A 23,132-nucleotide genomic window follows, 5' to 3' on the forward strand; every position below is an offset into this window, starting at 1 on the left:
TTGCTGCACTCGCCCTGCACGCTCACTGCCCATTACGGGGGGGCACAAACTGGCAGAGCTTTCTCCTTAGACCACTGAGCTGCAGCTCCAGACACTTCTGCCCTGTATTAGTTTGAAGTGTTGAGTTCTGGGAGTTCACTATGCAGCTAGTTAGTCTGTAGCAAGCTGTGTTTGTGCCTCCTGGAGGACGCGGGGCAGGAGCAGAGCAGAGATGCCTAGTTAATGGTGAAGGTGCAGTATGTGAGTAGAAAGGCCTGAAGAAGGTGATGGTATGCCTTCCTCTCATGATGACTGCTGTCCATTTGCAGGAGGGAAAGGGAGAAGGGAGAGAAGAGGAAGATGCTTTGTGTGGGGTGGCATGCCTTTGTGATGGAGGCAGAAGAGCAGTGGAAGATCCCCAAACTGTGCTCCACCCCCGGTGTTACAAAACAGCAGTTCAGCAGGGGACACAGAAGCACTTAGGGAAACTGCAGCTGAAACTAAGTGAACCTTTCAGTCTTCTTATCACAGCATTTGCAGTCCTCTCTTCAAGGAGAAACAATAATAAATAAATAAATAAAGCCTTGCAAAAGCAGCTAGTATCCATCTAGAGCGTTGGATGAAATAAAAAGTGACAAACAAAATCACTAGCCTTGGCTTTAGAAGCAGTTGCTAAAAATAAACCATCACTTGCTGCTGCAGTTCTGCCAGAACCTCCCTGCTGATAGCAGCAGACCCAAAGCACTGCCTCACTTTGCGTTCCCTGCACACTGTGTAGACTTTAACAGCTCTCTCTGTTGTCATGACAAACATTCCCGGCTTTTCAGCGTGCAGCTTGCTCTGTTGTCACCGATCTACCTGTGATGCTGTCTGCCTCCCTCCCAGATAATGAGGCACTGGGAGCGGTGTGCAGTGTCTCTGCGTGCTTCTGTATGAGGCCAGGTGCTGACTGCTGATTCCTTGCTGTTCTCGTGAGATGAGTGTGGAGCCAGGGCAGAAAAGGAGCCCACCAGAGCCAACTGCAGTCAGTGCCCAGCTGTTGCAGCGTGCTTTTGCTCCATCTCATGTGCTGCAGACTTCACCCCACACCACTCCATTCTCTGGAGGCTGCAAGTTGAGGTAACAGTGGCAATTGGTGTTTGACATGTCATTTTCTGTCTGTTAGGCGAAGGGTGTGTCTCCTCATGTCCTGTACTATTATCAACGTGCTAGCATTGTATATGCACCTGAAAACAGTGTCAGATCATCTCTGACCTGAAGCTTTTACAGTCTAAACATGTAATGCATGTAAGAGGGCAGCAAATTGTGAGAAAAGTAAAATATCTCATTTTCTTTATTTTCTAAATACTCGGATAGATTTAAAAGGCTCAGATAGATTGACCCATCCAGGAAAAAAAAAAACAAAAAAAACTATTTTAAAAGTTAAAAAGTGAAGCTAGACCTTCTGGGTCCCAAGTCAGTGCCTGGACATCATGCCCTTCCAAGTACACCCTTGGGCACAGCAATGTGGTGCTGGTGCTATGCTTGTCATGGGGATGCTGCCAGATCCAGTGAATCCACATCAAGGTGTGAGATCCTTATACAAGTGTATGGCTTCCTTTTTTTTTAATCTCAGAGGTTATCATTTTTTTAGAGACATGTCAAAAATGGGTTTGGATGCAGATCTCACTCAGATTCAAATTTGGAACTATGCATCTACATGCATAGGTTTGCACCTTTTATTTCTTTTTAATATTATCTGTTTTATGTGTGAATTTATGCCAGATGTTGCAGATGTGTACAACATTTGGGTGTTCATTTGGGTGTTCTTCTTTGAGTATATGTGGAACATGTTTGCTGTAATGTGACGGATTACTCCCAGCTATGGTGGGACCGGCAGCAACCTCTCAACACCTCCAAAGTTTAGGGTTTAGGCCTAGATTTTCTATGGGAGCTCAGCTTCCATAATTAGACCAGGTTTATGTTGGACCAAGTCAACAATAGCATCCAATGGCTTCTGAGTGTCTTGAAAATCCAGTTTTATGTAGTGCCTTGTTGGAGAGAGGGTTTTTAAAATATAAGCTGTGGGAAGTCAGCAGATGAAAATCTGTCTCCTGAGTATTTAAAGTGGATAACACAGAATTACTGAACTTTATGGAAAATGTGGGCATTACATGCTGCTGCCACCCATGGGAGAGCTGCCAGAGGGGAATTTCTTCTCCTTAAGGGGATTCCTGATGGAGGATTTGCAGCATCTCTTTGAATTCCTGCTTATTTCTGTTTGTCCCACTGGACAAAATCACCACATTGTAAGGATCATCTGTGACACTGAAGGGTTTGTTGTTGGTGTTTATGTTCAGTCAGTGTTGCACAGGGGCTGGAGCTCTGACATCACCGCGTCTGCTTTGTACCCACACGTCAGGTCACGTGGAGCTCCCTCATTTTTCTGTTGACTAGCTGCAAAATGAGGACGTGCCTAACATTTCAGAGATGCTTGTCTGAGTGATCTTTGTTTTGGAAAAGCCATTACTGAAAGAGAACTTTCCTTCTGGTGTCATATGTTGCATTTTGCCAAGCAGTTATGTTTGTTGGTAGCTTGAAGGACACAGCCTGCTTTCTCAGTCTCTCTGCTGCATTAGAAAGAGAAGAGATAAAGGTGCCCGCCTCCAAGGGTAAGTTAAAATAACCTCGCAAGCATTCTGACTTGTTTTGCTTCCCATAGTTTTGTACTCCAGGGACTGAAAGAGAGTAGCTGTTGTGCTTCTCCCAGAAGCCCAGCACTTCCACGTGTCCATGCTGTACCTGGCTAGGAAACTGGCACAGTCTTTGGTCCAATTCTGCAAAGATTACGGTGGGCTTTTGCATAGCACGTTACTTTCATACACACGTTGTAATGCCCTGACTCTACCAGGACATCATGGTAACAGAGCTACACACAGCCTCTCTGAGTACTGCAGTGCAACTCTTTGTCACATTTCTTTTATGTCAGAACCAGTATTCCTGTGTTGCAGCACACATGAAAAAGGATGTTTCCCTTTAAAAGCAGTCAGGGTGGGGAGAAAAGCCTTGCATAGCAAGGAGGGGACAGCATCCTCAGTCTTCAGGTGTCTGTGACGGTGGTAGCAGCAGCCACATCCTGAGTGATTAATGAGCAGCCAGGCAGGATGCAGGGAGCAGAGCACGAACTCCGCTGCGGGGTGTTGGTGGGGACACCCCACGAGAGACAGGCTGCTCAGCACCTCGGAGCTTGGGGGTGTCTTGGGAGAGCTGAAGGCACAGGGCGTAGTAGCTCTGAGGGGGGCTGATATCGTCATCATCAGCCTGTGCCAGTGGCTTTGGCAAAGACTATCTCCTGCCCCAGTACTGCTCTGATGAACAAAGGAGTTGAGAAACATAGCTTGACCCCTTGGCTTTCAGTGGGCTTGGGGCTGAAAAAAGTAACTCTGTTTTAAAAGGTGTCATAAGGGGAGGATAAAAAAGGAATTCTCCAGCCCTGGGTAAAAACAAAATATAAATCCTGTATTAAACCCTTGCTTGATTTGTTCTGCTGGTTTAGGATCACTCCTGCAGAAGCCAGGTGGCATTTCAAGTAGAATGACGGCATTTGTGGAAAGACATGCTGATTGTCTGTAGCAAAAGGATGTTGTGTGTAGGCTCGTCTAGGCTGTGCAGTAAGATATTTGGCAGTGGCTGGGGCACAGAGCGATCATTGATTACGTAGTTTGTGCGTCTGCTGGGTCCCTGGTGTGTTGTGAAAAGAAGTTAGTGCAGGACTTGGAGATGGCCAGAAGCCAGGAAGGGAGGTGTGCAGCAAGGGCAACAGAATCAAAACGCTTATAATCAAGTAATTCTACCAAACAGGGCTTCTGGTAAAGTGCACACTCACCCATGAAGGCGATCCCCTCAGGTCATCTGAAAACCCTTTCGGTTGAATAATCAGTATGAAGGAGAAAAAAAACAGGCTGGGCGAGCTGCTTCTGGCCTAAATTTGAAAATTAGACTTGCTCATTCATGTAAACTCTCCATAGCTTTTCACAGTTCTGCTACACCACTGAGGTCCATGGGTGGCATCAGGCACTCCTAGGGGAAGGAAGCCTGCTGCAGGTGGGGCAGTTAGGGAATTTCGGGATGACCTCAGCGGTGTAACCCCACTGAGGAGCTAAGCAGCAGTGCTGCCTTCCATCTGGAGGCCACCTGGGAACTGGTTAGGACATAGATGCACGTATCATGGAAAAGGATGAGTTTAGAGCAAGGAAAGGACAAAGCAATGCATTACAGTTCCCTTTCCTTCAACGAGAAATGTTATCATATCTGAAGGTATTCAGAGTGGTTTCAAGGGAGAACTGTTAGCTCTGTTTTTCCTCTTTTCCTTGTTTCGTTTCTGATTTAAAGAACCGCCTTGTATTTCCCTAACAAGAATGCATCAGAGCTGCGTGCTGTATTTATTTTCCTGAAGTGAAGCTTCTGCTCAGTTATTTGAAGCTATAACTGATGAACTCAGGCTTTCTGTGTGTAGGCAGCAGTCCTCTCTCCTGTGGGCTTTAAGTGACCGATCATCTGCAGATCATGAGCAAGATAAGATATCAGAGACAAAACAGTGCTTCAGGGGTCTTGGGTTGCCTGGAGAGTGTTAAATTACACCCAGAGGAGACATCTTGAGTTTCTTGAGCAAATACTGTTCCTGCAGAGATTAGGAATGGCTGTGCCTGTCTCCTTGGGTAAATGAAGACTTGTCCAAAAGAATCTCACTGGAAGCAGCTCTGCAAAATGCATGTTGAACGAGTCAGATGTAAGCACTGTCCACACTTCTTGCTTTGCCACCAGAAATGTTTACACTGGTCACCAAGAGCTTTCATACTAAAGGCATCTCTCATACTGTTTGCCAGAAGTTGCAGCATAATTTTCCCTCACCTTGCATCACTTCACTGTCTTCTGTGGCTTTCAAATAGAGCTTAGTCTATTATGAGAATTGAACAAATAAAAGCAAGTACTTTAAATGCTGTTCAAAGTAACAAGTTTTCTACAGGTTCGTGTCCATGGGTGCCCTGGAAGGAACGTGGACGACCACAATGAAAAATCACTTCTGCCTCAGAAAAAAAGAGTAGCATGGAAGAGAAAATATTAATGGTTTAGAAGCATTAAGAGTGGAAAAGCAGAAGAAAAGTCAGAAAAAGGCTCTCACAGCCCCTAAGACTTCATAGAGCATGACTGAGTGGCTTTTGTGGTGATGTAAGGGATCCACTCCAAAATAAAATCAGGCTCCAGGTTGTATGTGTAATATTGACCCACTCTAAATACAGGAATGTATAGGCAGCAGAGTGATACCAAAGGACACGACAGAACTCTTGATAAACCTCTACTTGTTCACTTGGGATGGAATAATACAACTGTGATCAAGGGAGGGAAAGTTGCCTCCACTCTCTTTAACAGTTACGTAGAACTCTGCAGAGAAGAGGGGCTGGCCTCTGAAGATCATCCTGTCACCTACTATTTCATCTCTTCTCACTGAATGGCACTCAGCTATAATTTCAGGACCCTTCAAAAGAAAAAGGACTTCTCCATGTTATCCTCTGGCAAACAAAATGTGAGGTGGATTTGAGGCAAACTGCCACAGAGCTTTCCTGTGTACCCTGCAAGATTGCCTTGCAGAAGTTCTCAGAGACAATAAATGAAAGAGCAGGGTAATGCTGTCCCATGTTGTTTAGCAACAAGCCACTGAAGGCAAATCCTTTACCTGCAGTGTTCATTTCCTACATAGAGGAGGGGCTGTGAATAGGGATTACTGCTGCATCAGTGCAGGAATCAGCTTAAGGAGAGGTACACAGTACACAAATTAAATTTCTGAGCCATATGTAAATTCACATTACACAGCAATGTGATACAGTTTAATCTTTGCCTACAGTATCAACCTTCCTGCCAGTATTCCCTTACATTTTGTTGCCATGTGACATGGCAGCAGAGGGGCAGTCTGACAAAATGGTGTCTGACATGGAAGAATGGATGAGGCAAAAGTATGGAATTTAATTGCTGTATGCAGAAAAAATTCACGTTCATTGACGCGTGATTTCTGGAGACCATTTCTGGAGACCAACCAGTGGGTATGAGCTCGGTGAGGCAGTGGGTGGTGCATTCCAGCAGTGGTGACAGTAGCAGTCGTCACCTCTGTTCTGCAAGCAGAACATGCAGGCTTTTGTTCATAACTGACAAAAATGCAGAGCTAGTGGTGGTGACTCCTGTTGAAAAAATAATGCTCTGTAGCTGAGAATTTGCTCTATCAAAGAGTGTTATTGTGTTCTTTGTATCTGTTGTAGTTTCCATGGAAATAAATAGAAGACATTACTTTTGGAGTAGTCTATGTATAATAATGTAATTATCAGCTACCCCTAAATATCTTGAAGGTTTGCATGCCATCTTGCTAGATTCACTATGGTGCAAGGGTGGCATCTCTGCCTGACTTCTTACATCTATATAAGTCAGGGTTAAACATGTGGGCTGAGCATCACAGGCACTGTTTCCTCCTACTTGAGGCTGCTGCTGGGTTTCCTCAGCATGGCATCTGCCTCAGCAGGGTTTTGGTGGAGATTTCTCTGATGTGTGTTTGCGTGGGAGGCAGCAGAAGCTTTTCATGAAATGGAAGGCTTTCTCCATTGGAAGGATGGGAGCTAATTATATCTCCTCTAAAGAGAAGTAATTGGTTTTCTTTTCTGTTGAGAGAGGATGGCATGTCTGTCACCCCTCACCTTTTCATTCCAAAACAGTGTTGTGATTGTATTGCTGTGTCTTGGAAAACTCCCTGGTTCACAGGTTGATTTTTGCATGTTCCAAACATCTGAGAACAAGGTTCAGCTGACTGATGAATGTGAACTCTGGTGGAAAATGCTGAAAAATTGGAGGTGTAGGTGGGTAGATCTAGCCCAGCTGTCCATTTCATATGTCTTTCAAATTTAGCTTGCTGTTTTCCTAGTAAACTGTTGATAAGCACTTTTTACTCTGCATGTGTGTTATCGTAAATGTTTGGCAAGTGCAAGGGATTAAGATGTACAGGCCTAAGATGGTGTGATTTAAGTGAGCTTCGATTTTCAGATTTTCTTCTGTTTTTGTGGTGATTGATTTTCTGCTTTCAGGAATAGCTACAGAAGGCGTATCTTGCCATGCCTGTTTTCTTCAGAGAATTAAACTCATTTGGTTATCATTTGGACTTTCCTGTAGCTTCCTATATGTAATTGTTTTGTCTGCAGTACTTCCCTTAGAGATGCATTATCTCCTGACATAACAAAGTGTTGAAGCAAAATATCTTTCAACTCTGTATTAGGTATGTTGTGTAGTGCAGACATGAAGGAATAGGAAGAGCCTCAGGTAAGCAATTACACTCAAAGATAACCATTCTGAAGATGCAGAGCCCACAACGTCTGTAGAAATAATGAAAATACCACCTTCCTCAGGTTTAAAATGCATTCATTTAATTGGCCTCCACGCAATAATGCTGTGTTGGTGGGTGTATCTGCATTGCAGCATACATAGTATACTGTATATATAGTCATAAAATGTTGTTGACTCAGGTAATTCAGGGGAGAAATTTTCTACACTGCAGAATGTGACTGTGTGGAAAAGATAATCTATTTTAACTTGGGGAATGATTCAGCTCAGGTTTAGACTGGTAAAGCTAAAGAGCTGTCTTATGACCCAGAAAGGCTCGGAAATACTGTGGAGTTGTATAAATGGCATTTGGACAGTAATGTTCTAGATGCAGCTTCATAAATAGTGAGGCAGGCCTTAGATTGCAAGAGACACCTCTAGGGACAAAGAACTATAAGGTGGAGTTTGCCTTTTGTTGCTGCCTAACTCTGGTCTCATTTCATAGGAAGAGTACCACAAACTGAGGTAAAGATATAGGCCAAAGCTAAGTGCTCCTAAAAGTCCAAGCAAACTGAATAATGCATTGGGGAGTATAATGAAGATGTGGAAAAAAACTATGTTTGACTCTGGAGAATATGCTTGAAAACTTTATAAGTCATTCCTCTTGTTTTTCTCTCTTAATCTCTTGCCGTTGTTAACCATCTGTAAGTATCTAATTCTGTCAAAATAGGAAGAATGCCATTCTGTTTCCTGAAGGCAGCAGACTTTGGTCATCTCTTTTTTTGTGGAAGACAACTTCCTGAAGAGCAAAGCTGGGGGACTGAAAGTCATGCAGATGTCATACTCAGCTTAGTTTCAGGAAGACCTCGAGGGAGCACACTAGAACTGTAGAAAGTCTGTAGAAAGCAGTTGTCTCTGGGACGTGTCACCAAGAATGTGGGAAAGTTTAAGTACTTTGAGAAGCCTGCCTACTCCTTTCCCACAGCATGGCTTTGTAGCTGGACAGCTATCAGCTACCTACCAAGTCAGACTCAGAGATTTTTCATCAAGAATTTTTGATTCCAGTCTAGTTTGTGGCTATTTGTAAGACTTAAATGTAGTCTGGATGTGGGGTATACCTCTAAGGTGTGTTTCTGAATTCATTTGGGCATCAGAAAGGGATTTATTACCTTGCCAAGCTTTACCACATTCAGTGAACGTCTAAGATATGAATACTTGTCTTTTATTGCTGTCTGATTTTGAGAGTTCTGTGGGTTTTGGTGGGCTGGGGAGAAGGGTGAGAGTGGAGTGCTCATTCTGTTGCTTCATGTTCACTAGAGTTGGTTTGACTGGACCATGGTGTAAGGATGTGCCCAGAGCTGCCTGAGCTCTCTTTTCTCAAGGAGATTTGATGAATGTGGGGAAGGAATGACTTTGTTTATCCTCGATGCCTGCTCAGAGATGCTTGAGAGCATCTCTTTACGGTGTTGTTTATAAATCTCCTTTGCCAAGAGGTTTCTTGATCCTGATAGTGATGTTGATCGGCTGCAAGATGTCATCAGGACCTCCAGCAATAAGGGGTTGATGTGTGATGGGAGGAATATGAGAAGAGCAGAGATAAAATAGCTGAGAAACAAAATGTTCCTTCATTGCTGTCTTTGATCTCTTAACTCCCAGCTGTGAGAGATCCTGGATGCTGATGGCAGCAATCGACTAATTTTCTGCAGCTTCTGTTGCTTGTACGAAACAGAGGAAGACGTTGTCTTCACTGGGGGGAGTACAAAGTCTTGCTGTAATGTCTTCTGTTGCAGGCTGACCCTGGGGAAAGACAGGGAGTGAGTACAGGCAGACTCAAGACTGAAGCAAAATGTGCAGTTTTATTTCTCTCTCTTCTTTCTGCCTCTTACCTTGCACTACAGTTCCTGCCACATTTGGCATCCTTTCTATAGATTGAAACCTGAGTACAACTCCCAGCCAGCGTTGCTGTCTCTGCTGCCTCCTTGGTGTCAAAGGAGCAAACAGAATGGGTAAGGCACCATGGAGAAAGCTGTTGCAGCAGGGCTAGTATCATCTTGAAAACATTTGGTCACTTCTCACTCTGAGGCACAGTAGCTGCAGGAAGGGGAGATCTTTGCAATATCCATTGAGCTGTCGCAACAGTTTACTCCTGACCTGAGACTGGGACTGAGTTTATGAAGATAAATTTACCATGAGAGTCACCAAAAAACTGAGGTTACCAGGGTTTGGGCCTTTCTGTGGCTGGCCAGATTCAGGCAGATAGCCCAGAGATGAAGGTATTTCAAGGTCACTGCTGATTTCCTATGCTGTTCAGTCCTGTCATGAAATATATGAAAAGACATGTCTCTAGTTGAGGTGGCTCTGCATTAAAAGGTTATAATCCCACATGTATATTAGTGGGCAGAGGTGTTCAAAACTGAAGACCTAATTCATTTCTTTGTGGAGAGAGAGCCGTTTTTTCAGGCCTTACCATCTATAAAAGGGATCACATTTGTTGAGAGAAACCCATATCAAAAATGAAATACTGAAAAACCTGACCCCAGGTTATTCATATTAATTCCTTTTCACTGTTATCATCCAGATTCATAATCCACATCTCTTTTACTCTAGAAAAACGCATGGATAGGAACTGATTGATCCTCGGGAAAGCCTCGGGTGGGATCTCACTTTTTCTCCTTCAAGGAAATCTATGCTGAGGAAATGCAGGGAATGCATGGGCAGATATCACAGGGGAGGCAATGTCTGAACTAGTGCATTTGTTAGTGCTCAGAGTTCCTATTTTATGGATAAAGCAAACTAATGTCAGCATCATCAATAAGATCTTGGGATCACTATACATAAACCAGGCTGAACATAGAAGTGTTAACACAGAGCTGACACAGGTCAAGCTGGGGCTGCTGTTCACACTGCAGTGTGCTACTGACTGCTGCAAACCTGCTGGAGAAGACAGGGAGGCCAGCAGTTGCTTGACCTCCCTGAACACGCAGCCACTGGCTCCCCAGCTTGGCATAAAGTCAGCTCTTTTCTCATCTGTCTGCCACTGCCAGGCCGCTCCTCAAGGCTCCCTTTTTATTGCAGAGCAAAGTACAAACAATGAACTTTGTGGGTCTTTGTTGCCCTTGGCCTTCTTGCAGTTCATGGATGAGGTCCATGCTGCTGTTTGTCTGGGACTGTGTTCCTCTGGGAGGTGCAGTTGAAGGCACGAAGCTCCAACAGCATGTTCAGAAAATGGACCAAGGGAGAGAGCAGTGGGTTCTTCAGCCTCTGCTTCTTGTGATGTCAGCTGTGTGGGGCTGTTGGAGGTGGAGAATCTCTTTAGATACCCCACGAGTTTTTTAACTCAGCTGGCAAGACCTTAACATACAAGTACATACAAATACTCAGCCAAGTGGCATGCAAAAATGAAAAGCAGAGGGATACAGTAGAATAACAAAATTCATATTGAAGGTTTTCCGCTCTTCGAAATGACTGATGTCATTACACTTTTCATGGAACAGCACAGAGCAGCAATAGAGTTTGACTTTCTGCCTCCGATCTCTGCAAAGCTCCAGCTACTCTGCCCTCTCTTGGAGCATTTGTTATTTGCCTTGTTTCTTTGAGATGGCCATTAAGGAAAGATTTAGAGAAGGAAACAGCATCTATTCTATTGATTACTTCAGGAAGAGTGTTAGGGAGAAAGTGTAAAGGACGTTTGTGTAAGACAACGCCGAAGAGGTAAACAAGGCCAGTATGACTAATGGAGAAAGCAGGGAATAGAAAGAGGCTATCTGAGACACGTATGGTTTCTGGAAATGGTAGAGTTTATCCTTTGAAGTTTTTCCAAAAGTGTCCTTTTAAATTTCTCTCCCTGCTGCTGATGGGCTCCCAGAAGTATCCAGTCCGTGGTGCTGCCGGCATCTCTGCACTGTCTCGTTGCCTTTCCTCACGCTTCTGGGAGCTCCTCTGTCTTATCACATGCTTCAACCAATGCTCTCAGAAACTCTGCACTGTATTTTTGGCAGGACATGCTGTGCTATGCTATACCAACACTTGTGCTTGCCCATATTCCCTTAATGGGATTCAGCAACTCCTGCCTCCTCCACCATCTCCAGTTCAGACATTCCAGCATTGTATTTTGTGTTGCCACATTAAATCTGTAAGGTCTCTATTCCTCCCTCTCAGCCCATTTTTTGAGCTCTGCACTTGTATTATTTGAGGTTGAACTATCGATACCCCTCAATTTTGCAGCTTGTTTCTCCTCTGAGTGTAGTGGTTGTTTTCCTGTAGCTGAGGGTTGTTCCCCCGAGGGCATTTGAATGGCAGTACATTCTCCTGGTGATGGGTGAGTTGTGAACTGCACCACACTCTTAGGCTGTTCTTGTGCTCTGTAATGTATATGTCTCAAAAAGAGCCAAAAGAAAAAAATGATTGTTCATGAGGCCTGTGTCACAAGTGTAAGTTTCTTGGTCCTTCAGGAGAAGAGGTTCAGGGGACCTCAGGGGACCTACAGTGCTGCTCTGGTTTCTAAGTTTGGGGTGAGCACTATAGAATTAAGGTGGCATGGACAGCTTTGGAGCAGCAGCTGTCACTCTTCAGAAAGGCTTGGCTGTGGCTGCTGATTTGGAGTAATGGGTTTCTCGTAACAAACTGGGCTGCACATGAGTTGTTTTGGGTTTTTTTGCCCAGATGAAAAAAAAACAGCTGTGCAAGCATTCTGTGCAGGCACAGCGCATATCAAAGTTAAAAACCAAGATAAGGGAGGAAGGAGGAAAGGCAAGTAAAATATCAGGTCCCTTTCCCTGCAGAGAGGTTGTTGGTTTGTGTTCAGTCCCATGTGCTGCTTGGTGTTGGCAGCCAGGATGAGGCACTCACCAAGGTGACGGGACGCTCTTTGCCTTGCGGTGTAAAGGGGCTGATTCTGCTGACTGCTGGCAGAGCCTTGCGCGTCACTCACTTGCTAGCTGTGTACCACCAGGCAGCAGATAATCTCAAGTGCTGAATGAATAAATCCACTCGTTGTCAGCTCCCATCAGTGTCCCTTGCATGAAGCCCTGATGCTTCTTAAAGAAGCATACGCTGCGGATAAGTCTAATGGCTGTATGTACTCAGTAGCCTATGGCAAAGTGCTGAGAAATGCTGCAGGTGTTAACTGCTAAGTTAAACCATCTTGGGAAGGATTTTCTGTGATTAGATAACCACTACCCCAAGGTTCTTGAGAACCTTGTCATCAGCAGGCCAGACCAAGTGTCCTCACCTGTTATGGAGGTACAGCGAAGCCAGCAGAAGGGACATGGTGAAAATACTCACCGTGACACTTCAGCCAGTTTCATACTCTCAGACATTATGCCAAATTTTGAAATTCATTGCAGCTCTTGCGATGCAATTTTGAAGAGACTATGGAAAAATACTTGTTTCAATAAAGACGAGTAGAAGCTGACATTCTATTATAACAGCAGTTTGTTTCCCTACCAAAGATTCATGATATAAAAGTTTGTACATGCAAATTTTAACATCAAATATGCAGCTCACTTGCTTCTAACACATACCTATTTTCATTTTCATTTATGGGGAAATAACTTTGAGAAGCACGCATGCAAACAAAAATTGTGATAGAATGAGCCCATAATAGAGCTTTCAATAAAATGAAGAATTGCTCAGCTTTCCAGTAATTTTGTCTGTTTGTTGTATTTTGTACAGTATTGTCTAGCTGCCTGATTCTATGTGTATCTAAATCTAGTTTCCCCTCATTTATCCACTTTTTATAGAATCTTCTCATAATTACTAGTACTTAGCAGAAAACCTGAATTCATGTTAAAGCATTTAATTAGTCAAAATTGTGTAATAGAAGATTTCTTCCAGATACCACTTAATGATCATTAGAAAGTCTGATTCAAAGCCCACTTAAGTCAATTGATGTCTTTTGTTGACTTCAATACGCTTTGAATTTGGCTCACTATATTCAGAAATTTGAAGCTAATGGCTAGAATAGCAGCAGGAAGTATCTCTTGTAAGTAGCCAACTTTTGTGGTTCTCCATTTGCTTCTATAATGGCCTGCTGAAGAAGTTTTGGATAAATGTAATGAAAGACCACTTTCACTAAGTGAAATATCAATTAAATTCAGAGCTGCAGAGGAGGATCTTGTAATGTTTCGTCATTTAAAAACAGTTCTTTTTCCACTTCTACCCTGTTTATGTTTTCATTGAATGCAAAGATAAAGGGAATCCAATGTGATATTGCTTACGTTATTGTAATGACTTAAGTTTGTTTGGAAGAGTGATATCCCCACAGCAGTGACCCCACAGTACATGCTCACAGTTACTTATATAGCATTATTTCTGTTTTAATGTTGTTCTCTTCTGATCTCAAAAATAGCTTGTTCTTTTTTTTCTTTCTGTTATTATGGAAATGTAAGAAAAATTAACTTAGATGGTCATCACCTTTTTGAATGTGAATACAAGAAGAAAGGAACCTTTCTTCATCACTGAGACGTATGTGATGAAGATGACACATATGGCTCCCTCCACCTGCTCTCCTTGCCTTGTAGGTGAATTTGCACCCCGCTTGTCTGTGATTTGGAAGGCGAGGGAGCAGAGCACTTGTCAGTGGAAACTGTGCTGATGAGATGGGTTTAAACAAGAGATTCCTCTGGGAGAGAAGGAGGGTGAAGTAGAGGCGGCAGAGAGGAAGTGGAGCTTTGCAGTATTCCTCTAAGGGTCGTGTTGCCCTCATGTTGCTCTTTGTCATTAGTTGAATCACTGGAGCATCCTGTCAAATCAGCCTCCTGCATAGATTTTTAAAGCCTCTAATTGGCACCTGCATGGTTACAAGTTAGCAGTGTGTCTCCATTTGCCCTGCACAGCCTTTCACAGCTTTTCCCCTTAGCTTCAAGGCATTGAAGTGCTACACAGTCAATAACCTGCTCTGGTATGAGGCAGCCCAAGCTATTGCTGGGATCCCATCACGTTGTTGGTGTCTGTGTGATGCAGAGGGCTTCACTTTTTTTTTTCTCCCTTCTTTTTTAACGACTATGCAAATGTTTCTCCATGAATACTGTTTATCACAGACTCTGAGCCTCCCCAGACAGGCTGTTTCTGAGTTTGGCCTCCTTTCTGGTAATTGTTTCTGCATTAAAGCAAACACCCCTGCAGGGTTCCTGTGCTCTCCTGTCCTTCAGAGCTGGACAGCACTGTATGGCCTGAAAGCACAGGAGTGCACAAAAGCGGGCAGAGCTCTAGGGAAGGCACAGCTGCTTGCTTTTTAAGGCCTCTCCTCTTTTGCAGAAAGGTGGTACCTCTCCTTTGGTGCCAGATCCTCTATCAGTAGTGGACAGATCACTGCTGAGATCTACAGTGTGTATCTGGCACGTAACAATTTCTGGCTTCTCTGTGTGAATAGGAACCAAGAGAGCCATCCAAAGAAAACAGCTGCAGTAGTCACCTCGAGAAAGTGGTTTTGTGGAACTCTTGTATTTCTTTGGAAGCAAGAAGAGACAGGGCACAGCTATCAGATTTTTGAGGAAGATCAGTTTCGCCTATTCAGAGACCTGGGATTCTCTTGTTGAGGTAATACAGCTACCAGTGTCTTGTCAATGAGCTCAGACAGTGAGAAGTATAAACACTTCTCCTTCATAAAGCTCCTTCTCACTGAAGGGTTGTACAGGGTCCCACTTCGAAGGGTAGGTTGATTTTATCCCTGGTTTACAGCTAGAAAAAAGGTAGTAGGCTGGAAAGCAGACTGTGGCCAGCACTGACGAGGTGCAGCACATGACTGAATACATGGCAGGGCAGTGCTGCCACAGGCACATCAAGCTGGGTGTTTTCTGCATACCTTGCTTGAAGTCAAGACCTCAGAAACTGTATTTCCTCTGGGGATTTAGTTTCCAGGAAGTTAAAAATATGTGCAGGACCTGGCACACTCTTAAAGTGATGAAAGTAATTTGAGATATTTCCTTTAATAGCTTTCTAACCTAAGTATGTAGGTTGTAAGTGGATATTTGCTTTCTTGCCTGATTTTCTCTTACTGAGCACAGGCCATGCAGTGCTGTAACTGACTCCCCTTCTCTGAGCAGTACTCATAAATCACTGCCTCATCTCTTGCTTTAGGACAGTAACCAAGCAGGACCCTGCTGGGATGCTGCCATCCATCACTCACTTGGTCTGAACGTGCATTGCCAAAGCACCCACCGAGAGTTTTTTCAGAATTGAATCTGAAAATCTGCATTTAGCAGCTCTACAGGGAATTTCATGATACATAGGCAGGGAGCTCACAGGGTGGAGAATGAGGTTGGATGACCACTGCCATAGCTAGTGCAGTGATTGTGTTCCCCATTAAGTATCTGGTCTCATCCAAAGGGAACTGCGCTGTGGGAGTTCGTGCTTCTGAGCAGTTATGGTGCATGATGCTAGTGTCTGAATCTGATTACTACTGGAGAATTGTGTTGGGAGTGGGCACTTTTTCTGTTTTGTTTTTCCTCATCCTTGAAGCTAATCCAGCTTCAGCAAGCCCTCTGCAAATATCAGTGCATATCCCATAGGTTAAAAGAGCAACAAGTCTTTTTGAAGAGGAGACAAAAATTACATAAACTATCTCTCCTGCCATTTGTTTCAGTGGAGTAGCTGTTCATTTGAGATCTACTCAGTTCTCGTTCCCTGTTTGTATAAATGACTTTCATCTGAGTGCTGGGCATGAGCCAGTTATGCCTACACAGCTGTCAATATCAGGTACTGTATACACTTTTCTCCGTCCTGATACGTGAGGAAGACCAGGCGTGATGTTTTTGTGTTGTAGTGTTGAGGAAGAGAGATCTGGGTGATTGCCAATATGCTGGGAGATCTTTCTCCTCTTTTTATTGCTGGAAAGCTAGCACTTTCTAATTTCCTGCTGAGTATCTTACTAGCACTCAAAGAAAGTTGTCCATGTTCAGGTTTAGTAGAGGATGATATCTCAGAAAATTAAATGACATCAGGAACTATGGCTATACTGGAACAAGTTCCTGATTATTTGTCTGAACCCTGCTGAGATGTTCAAGGATGTTTTTGTAGTTTGTTAATGTTTGGATTGTTAGGATAGCAGCTTCAGGACAATCATTTATTTGAAGAACTGAAAAAAAGCCCTACCTGGTTGCTCTTGTTTTCTTCTTTAGGACATTTTCTTGGCTTTGTGGATTCCTGGAAGTCTCTATGTTGCTTGGATTGCACACTGTTGTGGAATTTATTTTGGCTATCTGGAGTCTCCACAGTGCTACATTAACTCCCTTCAAGTTAGCCTAGGTCAAATCAGAGCAGTCACAGTGTGGCTTTGAGCAGCACTGAGCAATTTTGCTAGCAGCTGAGGAGCTCACTGACTTCATCTCTAATGAATGCCCTTAGTAAATTCAAGTTAAAACCACGCTGCAGTCATGATAGGAATTTTGGGTAAGAACAAGACTTGTGCTAATTACAGAGACTTAGTCACAACTTATTAAGTCAGTGTTGAAGACACACTCTTAGAAGTAGCTGTGCTTGGGCAGATTGTGAATTGAGAGAAAACAAGGTCTTACACCAAAGCTTCAGTAATTGGGTTTAATTTCTTGTTGTAACTTGTACTTCTTATGTCACCTCTTTTTATCTTTCTGTGCCTCAGTTCTGCAGCTCTAAAATAACAGTACCCCTCTGCCCTTCTTCTCCCCTACATAAACTTGCCAGTTCTTCAGGATGGGAATTTTCTCACGTCAATGGAGCATGCAATACATAGTGCCGTGTGGCCACTCGTGCATATGAGAGGTCAGGAGAGCCCTCAGTGCCATGTTGGAGCTTCTGTACTTAGAGAATATGTCATGGCTTTTGGTGGTGAGACAGCAATAGCTTCAAATGCTCCTATAGCTCCCAGCATGAACTGATTGATTTGGGACACTTCTTTTGCCAGTTTTCTGCCCTGCGGGGCTGGGAGTGCTGAGACCAAATAATTTTAAAAATATGTGTTATTTTAGTGGTAAATATTATGTATTGTTGTAAGTTGAAGAGTCCTATGCATATGAAGAGGAGTGGGAAATGGGTAAGTGGGAAGAAAATGTGTTATGATATATGATGCATTCTGATATCTAGCTTCTAATGTTCTGTATTTCTTTTTGTTGTTGTTTTTTTTTTCCAGGTGGAGCGGGAAATAGCCATCCTGAAGTTGATAGAGCATCCCCATGTTTTAAAGCTGCATGACGTTTACGAAAATAAAAAATATTTGTAGGTATTACTGGTACTGGCTTTTGCCAGAGAAAGGGGAAGGGAAGGAGGAAGGATGGGAGGGAGAGGAGGGTTTTTGGACCTTGCTGGCATTTCCAGAGGAGCAGAGCATGGTGTATTTTCACTCTTAACTGGTGCCCATATCTGATACTTAAATGAGGAAGAAACGGTCCTTTTTTTTTACTGGCTTTTCTCATTTTCTTCTCTGTACTTTGCTTATATGCTGTTTCTTTTTCTACTTAAAATGGAGAAGGGAGGACAAACCAATGTTTTCTATCAAACAGCAAGGGAGGACGAAGATTTGTACCTGTGTGATATGGGAACATTTGCAATCAGAACTATGACAGAATGTTAAGTGAATAATTTGGATATCCTCCCTTGCCTAATGGTTTCTACTGAATCTCTTGATGCTTGCCAGCAACATTTTAAATATACTATCAACAACAGTTTTTGTTTTTAAAGGCTACTGAAATATGGTTTTGCAGTGAGTTAACTAGCAAAGCCTTATTTTTTCAGGTCATCACAGTGCCAAGCAGGGATGCTGTCCACAGACAGAGTCATTTTAGCTTGACAGGGCACTAGATACGTTGAATCTGTTGTCAAACAAACAGGCCACATTAATCTTGGCACAACAGGAAAAAAAATCAATGCTCTCCAAATGGGAAAGGGCAAACAAATAGGAAACTCAATGTTATTTTCATCTTTTTAGCAGGTTGTTGCAAGTTGAAGAGAGTGTTTAAAAGAATTAAACAATTTTTAAAATCCAGCATCCTACAGTGACCTCTCCACAATGTCATAGTACAAGAAGGGAATAGCCGTTTACCCAGAGAAAGTGTTTTGAATGGAAGTAACAATCCCTCATGGACTTTTCAGCTAGCCTTGTTACTAGACCAGTGAATTCCTTTTCTAGGAAGTGAGGTTTCTGTGCCAAAAGGTTTGCTTAGTGGGGCAGTCAGTAATTTGTTTTGGATTCCCTATCCTCCTATGGGCAGAGCCTGCCATTGAAAGTGAAGTGGGGTTGCCAGAGTGCACTCGTGCAAGCTTGTGGTGTAGGCTGGCTCAGATGTTCTCTGAGCTGCATACTGAGCACTCTGTTCTCAGTGGCATAAGTGGTCATGGCTCCATTAAGCCTGGTTTGCCCTGGCTGAAAACAATAAGGCCAGATCTGATGCAGTCTGCTCAGTGTGCAGTAGAATGTTAGCGCACGTGAGGCTTTGCAGGCAGGATGTTCTCCTTTAAACCTGAAAAGGAAGGATTGGTGCCGTTTGTAAGTGTACATGCCACTTTATTCTCTTTTAAGAGAAGTTAAAATCAGGCCTGCAGCTTTCTTTTGTGTAAGAGAGAAGGTATATTCTTGTTTATTTGAATATTTTGTAATTTAGATGTACATGCACACGAACACGTGGATACTAGCATTAAACCAGCATTCCAGGTAGGTGTGTACAGGTACTGAAGCTTCCTTCTTACTTTGAACACCTGTGAAGGCAACAGCTGAGCTAAAGTAATCCTTCTTTCCTTCCAAAAGGCTTGGGACATATTTTGCTCCAAGCCAAGAATATCTAGTGCTCAGAGCAGTGGGAATAGTCATACATGAAGACTTCAAAAAATGTCTGTATTTCTGGGTAGATACTCTATCTTCCTGCTGAAAATCACCTTGAAAGGGAAGCATCCCATGTCTTTAACCTGTGCCTGGAGTTCCTGGCTTCTAGATACATTGGGCTCCAAAGCAGTCACACAAAGTCATCTTTGTGCCATAGCTCCTGGCTCTGTGAGACTGAGCTGTCTGCCCCTATCCACAAAAGCACCAAATCCCTCTGCTGAAAGACACTGATTCTGTGAAACTGCCAATGACTCCTAATTGTAATTCATTTTTTATTAGTCACTATTTTAAAGAACGGGCGTAACGCAGAACGGCTGCCAAGCCTCCCTGTTTAAAATTAGAAACAGCCATAGCCTTGGATAAATCTAAGAAGAGGAAAAGAGTTCCTGTGTTAGAGTGAAATGTGTGTGGGATGAGAAATGAGGATGCATGTACATTCCCAAATAAGACACAGTGACCTCTGGTTCTCAGCAGCATCAAAAGAGGGATTGCTGTCTGGTTGTGGCAGCACCTTTCCATCATGCCTGCCATCTCAACAGTAACGGCAGTGGCATGGTTTCAGAGAGGCTTGTGAATTATGGGTGATGTTTCAGATGCCAAAGACTAGTCACGATGCATCACCAAGGAATGTTTCCTTGATAAATGTTAATTTCACAAATCATGTTTGACTTTTGGTTTACGATTTAATTTGTGAAAACAGGCTTTAGTTGAGTAGATTCCTAATGCATGCATGAATCAAGTTCTTTTTCTGCAGTTTGTTTAACACTATAAATGAGTTTTAAAAAATAATAACTAAACTTTGTTAGCATATCTATATTAACCTACTAGTAATTTTCCATTTCATTTTTTTTAATCAAGATGGTTGGAGGGATGGAAATGGTAATGAGCCCTCTGTATTCTGCATTTTGAGTTGTCATACCTAACCATAATGCTATGGACTACAGTTCTATGTACACAGGGGAAAATGACAATCCACAGCAGCTCTCTGCTTGTGTGCCAATACGCCATCCCAGATACACATGATGTTGGCTAAAATACCATTATTGCACACCATTGGACTATCTTATATTTGTTGTGTGATTGCACTGACAGCATTCAAGCAAGACTGGGACCCCACAGTAGCAGATAATTTAAAAATAGCTGTAGGCAATCAGTGCCTCCCTCTCTCTCAACAAATGATGTTAAAAGACAAAGAAGCCTGGAAGGATGGTCAGGGGGATAACACTTCCCGTTTTAAAGATTGAAAATGATGTAAAGCAGCCTGGTATTGGGTAAGGCCAGAGTTCTGTAACAAAGCCTTTTGCTGATTCCTAATGGGGAATGAATGATCAAATAAGCCACCACAATTTGAGTGTGCAACAGTAATTATGACTAACCAAGTTCAGATGGTCAGGAATTGACAAGAAATGTGAATGAACTAAGGAAATGAGCAAAGTGACAGCCAAATTGAGATTTAAACATATTCTTTAATGTGTGTTGGGGTGGAAATGTTCTTTTGGTTGTATGGTTTCTGGCTCACATTTCTTCTAGCAAGCAATCCTATGTTTTATTTTTTGGCAGTGAACTCAGCTTTTCTTTTTGTCTTATAAAAGAAATCATCCCTCTGTTCGAGGAGCTGTTAGCATGGCAATGTAAATGCCATCATGTAGTACGGAGAAGAAGGACCTTCCCTTTCTAAAGCAGATATGTCAGAGTATTATAGTTAACTCTAGAGAAGTCCTGACAGGGCTGACATTATCTGTTCAATCTCATTTCATCATCTGTTTAGTTTAAATTACGGGAGTTTTGGCAGGGAGTGGGAATAAGACAGAATAAAGATGTCATCACTGCTCCATGCCCTTCTTCTTTTAGTTGTTTGTACTTGTATTTCTCAGTTCCCTTTCTATCAATATGGCTGTATATATACCTGTACACTCCTATTTACAGGTTTATAGAGACATTTTTATATAAATTCATTTATATCCATGCATTTTAAAATCTTCACCCTTTTTTTTTTTAATTTGATGGGAACATTTATTTTAATCTCTCTAGTGTCTAGCTTATTCAGTGTTTTAAGCAAAGAGAGTGCTTTGAGAGTGGACATCAGAATATTGGCATTGTCTCCCGTTCTCTGAAATGTACCATGCATTCATCAGCTCTTTTTCCAAGCACAACAGTTCCCCTTCATCATTCAGCAGCACAATGCTAGCTCTGGGCAGGTGCCCAAGCCTCATTGCAATGTACACAACATGCCACCTCCTGATTTCAGAGGTGAAGGTGCTTCCCAGTGAGCCAGATAACAGAATTAAAATGTCCTCCTCCCTGAACACAGCTCACATTCCTGGCTTAGACAAGACCAACTGCCAGCAGGTGTCAAAGACTTAACAGCTCTGGTGGTATCTGCAGAGGCATTCATACTGCTGTCCTTTCCTGCAGGGTTTACCTGAAATTCTGTTCCTTTTTTCTTGAAAGCTAGTTGTAAGGTGACAGAGGATGTGAGAAACAGAAGAAAAAGGTTCTGCTTGTTCTTATGTTATCAGTAGCATGAAATTTTGACATTCAACCCACCCATGGGGAAAACAGAAAAAGCCAGATTGAGGGCTCAGAACACTGGGGTGGCTGCAAGAGCCCAGCACTGACAATCAGTTTCTTGATAGATACACTTCTTGGTGATCTTGGTGTGGGGTGTTGGATGCTGCGGATGCAGGGAAAGAAAACAAAACATGGTTGGAAGGCAAAATAATGTTTAATCTCGGCTATGATTAGAAATAAGAGAAATATTCATAACCCCCTACTTTGGGCTCTTCTGCTGCTGAGCTGTTTTAGTCCTGTCACAAACAGCAAGTACGTGTGGCAAGGCAGTCAGCGTTAGGAGCAGAGCCAGTGTCTGTGCGTCACAGGTGGGCCCGGCCATGAGGCGAGCCATGGGGAGCGGATGCAGAGGATGCCAGCCGGGCATGGAGCTGGGCCTGCACAGGAGTGAGGTTGGTGGTTGGTGCCACAGCTTGCACAACATGGCCTTAGAAATCTCTGCACACAAATCTGACTGTGTTTTCTCCTTGTTTCCCGACAATGTGTGTTTGTGTACCTCCTGTGGCTTGAGAGGAAACAGGCCCGGAGTGCTGCACTTCTGACAGGAGTGAAAGTGAAGAGAAAATGCAACTCCATATCCATCCTGAATTACCAAAATTCTCTTTCAGGCCTCAGCAGGTAACTTTGTATGTACCTGAGCTTTGGTTGTTAAAGGAAAGGCCATTTAGCTCTCAGAAGTAAAACCCAGAAGCGTGCAGCCTGTGGCAGGCTTGTGGCAGTGAGTCTGCCAACCTGTGAGGAGGATCGCCCTGGCCCGCTCTCTGCCATCTCTTGTGCCCTGGCAGGAGATGCTGCCATGCTTTGGCACATGTGGCTACACACCAGGACAGCAGTGCTCAAACACCTTTCATCCCCCATAAATATGTACTGAGCACAACAGCATTAGCTCTTCCCGCCTCTCTTCCCCACTTCAGAACGCCCCAGTCTCTTTATGTCCAAACATAATTATCAGTCAGAATCTCCACTCAAACAAGCAGATTAGTTAAACTTGGGTTTTTGTTTTTTTTTTTTTTTGAAAAAGAATTCGATTTCATGCACATTTTCTTGCAGATGAGGAAAAATATTATAAAGAAAAAAATAGTTCCTGGCCTAGTGCCAAATTAGGGTTTAAAAATTCATGCCCGCCATAAGAATTTATATAACTCCTGAATAATTCATAGGCTGCGCCAATAACAAGGGACTTAATATCTGATAGAGATTATTTAATCAATAGACAACAGCGCAGTGAAAATGCTGTCAAAGAATTACAACATGTCAGTCAGAGCTAGGCAGCTTTTAACTCTTTCCCTGCTATATGTATGTTGTTACATATATATACCTGAGAGAACACTTTACACAGTGGTGTCATGGGAGAGGAGTTGCCAGAGCTTTTTCTTTTCTGAAGGCTGTTCTGTGGCAGTTTTGTTCTAGACAGATCTCTTGCTTATTCACAAGCTGTGAAATGTGATGAGTTTTG

The 23,132-nt window shown here is 43.1% G+C and overlaps 1 protein-coding gene across 8 annotated transcripts in view; it reads left to right on the forward strand.

Moving 5' to 3' along the window:
• BRSK2 (BR serine/threonine kinase 2) overlaps positions 1–23,132 on the forward strand; it is a 285,303-nt gene that overhangs the window by 165,709 nt on the left and 96,462 nt on the right. For all 8 annotated transcript variants that reach the window (XM_065755162.1, XM_065755156.1, XM_065755157.1 and 5 more), the window contains exon 3: positions 17,420–17,505. In XM_065755162.1, coding sequence (XP_065611234.1) covers positions 17,420–17,505 — 86 coding nt within the window. The remainder of the gene's footprint in view (positions 1–17,419; positions 17,506–23,132) is intronic.

This window comes from Cyrtonyx montezumae, unplaced genomic scaffold (assembly GCF_038088225.1).
Source record: "Cyrtonyx montezumae isolate F1298 unplaced genomic scaffold, pur_monq_1.0 scaffold_10, whole genome shotgun sequence".
NCBI classification, from domain to species: Eukaryota; Metazoa; Chordata; class Aves; order Galliformes; family Odontophoridae; genus Cyrtonyx; species Cyrtonyx montezumae.